Genomic DNA, 7,500 nt, shown 5'->3' with positions numbered 1-7,500 from the left:
TTTGGGAATCGCTTCCTTTTAGGGGGTTGTAGAATTGATCAGCTCTATTCAGGATTTTGTTAATTAACTGGGATGGGATTAATTCTGCTCTGCATTATTTGGTGTTTTACGTTGTACACAGAGGATTTTATTTTTTAATCCTGCATGCATAGTCTCAATTTGGTGTTTCTCCCATTTAGTGAATTCTTGTTTGGTGAGCGGACCCCAGACCTCACAACCATAAAGGACAATGGGTTCTATGACTGATTCAAGTATTTTTAGCCAGATCCTAAATTGGTATGCCGAATTTTATTTTCCTTTTGATGGCATAGAAGGCCCTTCTTGCCTTGTCTCTCAGTTCGTTCACAGCTTTGTGGAAGTTACCTGTGGTGCTGATGTTTAGGCCGAGGTATGTATAGTTTTTTGTGCGCTCCAGGGCAACGGTGTCTAGATGGAATTTGTATTTGTGATCCTGGCAACTGGACCTTTTTTGGAACACCATTATTGTTGTCTTACCGAGATTTACTGTCAGGGTCCAGGTCTGACAGGGCCCAGGTCTGTCAGGGCCCAGGTCTGACAGAATCTGTGCAGAAGATCTAGGTGCTGCTGTAGGCCCTCATTGGTTGGGGACAGAAGCACCAGATCATCAGCAAACAGTAGACATTGGACTTCAGATTCTAGTAGGGTGAGGCCGGGTGCTGCGGACTGTTCTAGTGCCCTCGCCAATTCGGTGTTATATATATATATATATATATATATATATATATATATATAATTATATTATATTATATTTATTATATTATATTTATATATATGTAAACTCTGCAAAAAATAAACGTCCCTTTTTCAGGACCCTGTCTTTCAAAGATAATTCGTAAAAATCCAAATAACTTCACAGATCTTCATTGTAAAGGGTTTAAACACTGTTTCCCATGCTTGGTCAATGAACCATAAACAATTAATGAACATGTACCTGTGGAACGGTCGTTAAGACTCTACAGCACGTCGTAGGCAATTAAGGTCACAGTTATGAAAACTTAGGACACTAAAGAGGCCTTTCTACTGACTCTGAAAAACACCAAAAGAAAGATGCCCAGGGTCCCTGCTCATCTGCGTGAACGTGCCTTAGGCATGCTGCAAGGAGGCATGAGGACTGCAGATGTGGCCAGGGCAATAAATTGCAATGTACGTACTGTGAGACGCCTAAGACAGCGCTACAGGGAGACAGGACGGACAGCTGATCGTCCTCGCAGCGGCAGACCACGAGTAACAACACATACACAGAATCAGTACATCCGAACATCACACCTGCAGGACAGGTACAGGATGGCAACAACAACTGCCCGAGTTACACCAGGAATGCACAATCCCTCCATCAGTGCTCAGACTGTCCGCAATAGGCTGAGAGAGGCTGGACTGAGGGCTTGTAGGCCTGTTGTAAGGCAGGTCCTCACCAGACATCACCGGCAACAACGTCACCTATGGGCACAAACCCACCGTCGCTGGACCAGACAGGACTGGCAAAAAGTGCTCTTCACTGACGAGTCGCGGTTGTCTCACCAGGGTTGATGGTCAGATTTGCGTTTATCGTCGAAGGAATGAGCGTTACACCGAGGCCTGTACTCTGGAGCGGGATCGATTTGGAGGTGGAGGGTCCGTCATGGTCTGGGGCGATGTGTCACAGCATCATCGGACTGAGCTTGTTGTCATTGCAGGCAATCTCAACGCTGTGCGTTACAGGGAAGACATCCTCCTCCCTCATGTGGTACCCTTCCTGCAGGCCCATCCTGACATGACCCTCCAGCACAACAATGCCACCAGCCATATTGCTCGTTCTGTACGTGATTTCCAGCAAGACAGGAATGTCAGTGTTCTGCCATGGCCAGCGAAGAGCCCGGATCTCAATCCCATTGAGCACGTCTGGGACCTGTTGGATCGGCGGGTGAGGGCTAGGGCCATTACCCCCAGAAATGTCTGGGAACTTGCAGGTGCCTTGGTGGAAGAGTGGTGTAACATCTCACAGCAAGAACTGGCAAATCTGGTGCAGTCCATGAGTAGGAGATGCACTGCAATACTTAATGCAGCTGGTGGCCACACCAGATACTGACTGTTACTTTTGATTTTGACCCCCCCCCCCCCCCTTTGTTCAGGGACACATTATTCCATTTCTGTTAGTCACATGTCTGTGGAACTTGTTCAGTTTATGTCTCAGTTGTTGCATCTTGTTATGTTCATACAAATATTTACACATGTTAAGTTTGCTGAAAATAAACGCAGTTGACAGTGAGAGAACATTTATTTTATTGCTGAGTTTATGTTGAAGAGGGGGTGGGGCTTAAGCTGCATCCCTGTCTCACCCACGGCCCTGTGGAAAGAAATGAGTGTGTTTTTTGCCAATTTTAACCACACAGTTGTTGTTTGTGTACATGGATTTTATAATGTGGTATGTTTTTCCCCCAACACCACTTTCCATCAGTTTGTATAGAAGACCCTCATGCCAAATTGAGTCAAAGGCTGATGTTAAAGAGTTTAGGTATAGCCAATTGGAATTTGTGGTCTGTATATTTGATCATTTCATTGAGGATACCATCAACACCACAGGCCTTTTTGGGTTGGAGGGTTTGTATTTTGTCCTGTAGTTCATTCAAGGTAATTGGAGAATCCAGTGGGTTCTGGTCGTCTTTAATAGTTGATTCTAAGATTTATATTTGATCATGAATATGTTTTTCCTGTTCGTTCTTTGTTATAGAGCCAAATAGACTGGAGAAGTGGTTTATCCAGACATCTCCATTCTGGATAGATAACTCTTCGTGTTGTTGTTTATTTAGTGCTTTTCCAATGTTCCCAGAAGTGGTTAGATTCTATGGATTCTTCAGTTATATTGAGCTGATTTCTGACCTGCTGTTCCTTCTTTCTCCGTAGTGTATTTCTGTATTGTTTTAGTGATTCACCATAGTGAAGGCGTAGACTCAGGTTTTCTGGATCTCTATGTTTTTGGTTGGACAGGTTTACAGAGAGCTGGTAGTCCCATCCACCACACTACCAGGTGGGTGGTATAGAGGAGATGGACCCACTGGTTGTCCTCTAGGTTACAGAGAGCTGGTAGTCCCATCTACCACACTACCAGGTGGGTGGTATAGAGGAGATGGACCCACTGGTTGTCCTCTAGGTTACAGAGAGCTGGTAGTCCCATCTACCACACTACCAGGTGGGTGGTATAGAGGAGATGGACCCACTGGTTGTCCTCTAGGTTACAGAGAGCTGGTAGTCCCATCTACCACACTACCAGGTGGGTGGTATAGAGGAGATGGACCCACTGGTTGTCCTCTAGGTTACAGAGAGCTGGTAGTCCCATCTACCACACTACCAGGTGGGTGGTATAGAGGAGATGGACCCACTGGTTGGTTACCCTCTAGGTTACAGAGAGCTGGTAGTCCCATCCACCACACTACCAGGTGGTATATAGGAGATGGACCCACTGGTTGTCCTCTAGGTTACAGAGAGCTGGTAGTCCCATCCACCACACTACCAGGTGGTATAGAGGAGACGTAACCTAGAGGACAACCAGTGGGTCCATCTCCTCTATACCACCCACCTGGTAGTGTGGTAGATGGGACTACCAGCTCTCTGTAACCTAGAGGACAACCAGTGGGTCCGTCTCCTCTATACCACCCACCTGGTAGTTTGGTGGATGGGACTACCAGCTCTCTGTAACCTAGAGGACAACCAGTGGGTCCATCTCCTCTATACCACCCACCTGGTAGTGTGGTGGATGGGACTACCAGCTCTCTGTAACCTAGAGGGCAACCAGTGGGTCCATCTCCTCTGTACCATGTTTCTTGTAGGATGGCAATATCTGTATTTCTGATTTCTTTGATGAAGTCCAGGTTCCTTCTCTTTAGTCCAAAGGCAGATGACCTCAGGCCTTGGACATTCCAGGATGAGATAGTGAAGGTTTTGTGTTCCATAAAGTGTCCAATGTTGTTAGTCGTGTGGTTTGGCCTCAGACCAGTAAGTGTGAGCAGAGCCTGCTGAGCATCTGGTACATGCCATTTGGTTTGGGCTAGTGTACGAGTGGGGGTTGGGTCTGTTTCCCTGCTCACGGCCCAGGCGTATGTGTGACTTCCATGTTGAAGCCCTCTTTGTGGGAGTGGGGGGCACTCTCTCTCTCCCCCCCCTCTCTCTCTCCGTCTCCTTTCCCTCTCAATAAAGACATTTCATATTATGTCTATATACAGTGTTGTAATGATGTGCAAATAGTTAAAGTACAAAAGGGAAAATAAATAAACATAAATATTGGTTGTATTTACAATGTTTTTATCTCTCTCTCTCTCTCTCTCTCTCTCGTCCTCTCTCCCCCTGTCTCTCTCTCTCCTCCCTCTCCCGTCCTCTCTCCCCGCTCCCCCCCGTCCTCTCTCCCCCTGCTCTCTCCTCTCTCCCCCTCTCTCTCCTCTCTCTCTCAGGCCCGTCTGCCACTGAAGTGGATGGCTCCAGAGAGTATATTTGACAAGGTTTACACCAGCCAGTCTGACGTCTGGTCCTTTGGTGTTCTACTCTGGGAGATCTTCTCTCTGGGTGAGACATTTAGGTCTTTTAGCAGGACTTACAGTCTCTCAGTGAGAGATAATGTTCTTCCCTAGTTGTATAGCCAGCCAGCCAGCCAGCCAGCCAGCCAGCCAGCCAGCCAGCCCTTATCTCTGATAACACCAGTGTTCCTCTCCTCAGGTGCCTCTCCGTACCCAGGTGTCCAGATCGATGAAGACTTCTGTAAACGACTGAAAGATGGAACCAGGATGAGAGCTCCTGAAACAGCTTCCCCTGAGATGTGAGTCAACACAGATCCTAGAATAATTCACAAGATATATGTACTTATATGTGAGTGACTTACTCCTTACCTACCTTGCATACATTTCATGCAAACCCAAGCACACAACATGCTAAGTAATGTAAGGTACTGTGTGCTCTGTAGTGGCTAGAACTACTAGTGGCTGTGTGGAGTGCACTCTAACTCTCTATAGCTCTACTGTGTGTCTCTGCTGCCCTCTACTGGTAGTTATGGGATCCTGCAGGCCTGTAGGACATCTCTACTGGTAGTTATGGGATCCTGCTGGCCTGTAGGACATCTCTACTGGTAGTTATGGGATCCTGCTGGCCTGTAGGGCATCTCTACTGGTAGTTATGGGATCCTGCTGGCCTGTAGGGCATCTCTACTGGTAGTTATGGGATCCTGCTGGCCTGTAGGACATCTCTACTGGTAGTTATGGGATCCTGCTGGCCTGTAGGACATCTCTACTGGTAGTTATGGGATCCTGCTGGCCTGTAGGACATCTCTACTGGTAGTTATGGGATCCTGCTGGCCTGTAGGCCCGGGGGCCGCGGCCGAGGCTCTCTACTGGTAGTTATGGGATCCTGCTGGCCTGTAGGGCATCTCTACTGGTAGTTATGGGATCCTGCTGGCCTGTAGGACATCTCTACTGGTAGTTATGGGATCCTGCTGGCCTGTAGGGCATCTCTACTGGTAGTTATGGGATCCTGCTGGCCTGTAGGACATCTCTACTGGTAGTTATGGGATCCTGCTGGCCGGTAGGACATCTCTTTGCTGTAACATGTTGCTGTGTGTCTCTCTTAATAGCTATGGTATAATGCTGGCCTGCTGGCAGGGCGAGCCCCGGGAGAGACCTACCTTCCAAGCCCTGGTAGATATCCTGGGAGACCTACTACAGGACAACAGCCTACCAGTAAGACACAGAGAGGTTTTAACCTATCCAGTCATGTCTGATCTGTCAACACTGAAGTGATAGTGGATATTTCTGTAAGAATGGGGGTCACTTACAGAAATGGAACGAGGCATATGTCGTTTAAATATGGATTATATAAACCATGTAGTTTGAGTCCTGGATGTTAATTGGCTGAAAGCCTTGATATGTCAGCCAATATACCACAGTATAATGCTAAATGACTTATGTACTGTCCAAATTACGTTGGGAAAAAGTTTACAATAGCAATAAAGCACCTCAGGGTTTTGTGATACATGGCCAATATGCCACAGCTAAGACATCCAGGCACTCCGCGTTGCATCGTGCCAAGAACAGCCCTTGGCAGTGGAATATTGGCTATATACCACTCCCCCTCGGGCCTTACTGGTTAAACAGTGTTACATATAATATATTATATTCTGTAGGATGATAAGGACTGATATATTCTGTAGGATGATAAGGACTGATATTATATTCTGTAGGATGATAAGGGTTGATATTATATTCTGTAGGATGATAAGGACTGATATTATATTCTGTAGGATGATAAGGACTGATATTATATTCTGTAGGATGATAAGGACTGATATTGTATTCTGTAGGATGATAAGGACTGATATTATATTCTGTAGGATGATAAGGACTGATATTGTATTCTGTAGGATGATAAGGACTGATATTGTATTCTGTAGGATGATAAGGACTGATATTATATTCTGTAGGATGATAAGGACTGATATTATATTCTGTAGGATGATAAGGACTGATATTATATTCTGTAGGATGATAAGGACTGATATTATATTCTGTAGGATGATAAGGACTGATATTGTATTCTGTAGGATGATAAGGACTGATATTGTATTCTGTAGGATGATAAGGACTGATATTATATTCTGTAGGATGATAAGGACTGATATTATATTCTGTAGGATGATAAGGACTGATATTGTATTCTGTAGGATGATAAGGACTGATATTGTATTCTGTAGGATGATAAGGACTGATATTATATTCTGTAGGATGATAAGGACTGATATTGTATTCTGTAGGATGATAAGGACTGATATTATATTCTGTAGGATGATAAGGACTGATATTATATTCTGTAGGATGATGAAAGACTGATATTATATTTTGTAGGATGATAAGGAAATCATCCCCCTGAATCTGTCCCAGAGCTCTGAGGATGACAGTTTCTCTCAGGCCTCATCACGTCGCACTTCACAGGAGGAACTGAGACTGGCCTGTCACAGCATACCCATCAGGTACAGTAGTATTATACTACTGATTCTAATACTACCAATACTACTGCTACTACCAATACTACTGCTACTACCAACTACTACTGCTACTACTACTACTACTGCTACTACTACTACTGTTTGTAATATTGGCCTCTCCCAGGATACCCATCAGGTACAGTAGTATTATACTACTGATTCTAATACTACCAATACTACTGCTACTACAACTACTACTGCTACTACTGATTCTAATACTACTACTACTACTACTACTACTACTACTACTACTACTACTACTACTACTACTACTACTACTACTCGTTTGTAATATTGGCCTCTCCCAGGATACCCATCAGGTACCATACCACTGTGTATATATGTAACACCATCAGGTACCATACTACTGTCTATATATAACACCATCAGGTATATATATAACACCATCAGGTACCATACTACTGTCTATATATAACACCATCAGGTACCATACTACTGTCTATATATAACACCATCAGGTA

General features: G+C 44.9%; 1 protein-coding gene across 1 annotated transcript in view; it reads left to right on the top strand.

Annotated features, from left to right (window-relative positions):
- Positions 1-7,500, top strand: part of LOC106591130 (vascular endothelial growth factor receptor 3) — a 220,335-nt gene that overhangs the window by 204,091 nt on the left and 8,744 nt on the right. The window contains exons 21-24 of the mRNA XM_082974983.1: positions 4,443-4,554; positions 4,705-4,804; positions 5,612-5,717; positions 6,879-7,003. Of these exons, the coding sequence (XP_082831109.1) occupies positions 4,443-4,554; positions 4,705-4,804; positions 5,612-5,717; positions 6,879-7,003 (443 nt within the window). The remainder of the gene's footprint in view (positions 1-4,442; positions 4,555-4,704; positions 4,805-5,611; positions 5,718-6,878; positions 7,004-7,500) is intronic.

This window comes from Salmo salar, chromosome 05 (assembly GCF_965601325.2).
Source record: "Salmo salar chromosome 05, fSalSal1, whole genome shotgun sequence".
NCBI classification, from domain to species: domain Eukaryota; kingdom Metazoa; phylum Chordata; class Actinopteri; order Salmoniformes; family Salmonidae; genus Salmo; species Salmo salar.
This window is presented reverse-complemented; position numbering and strand designations above follow the sequence as displayed.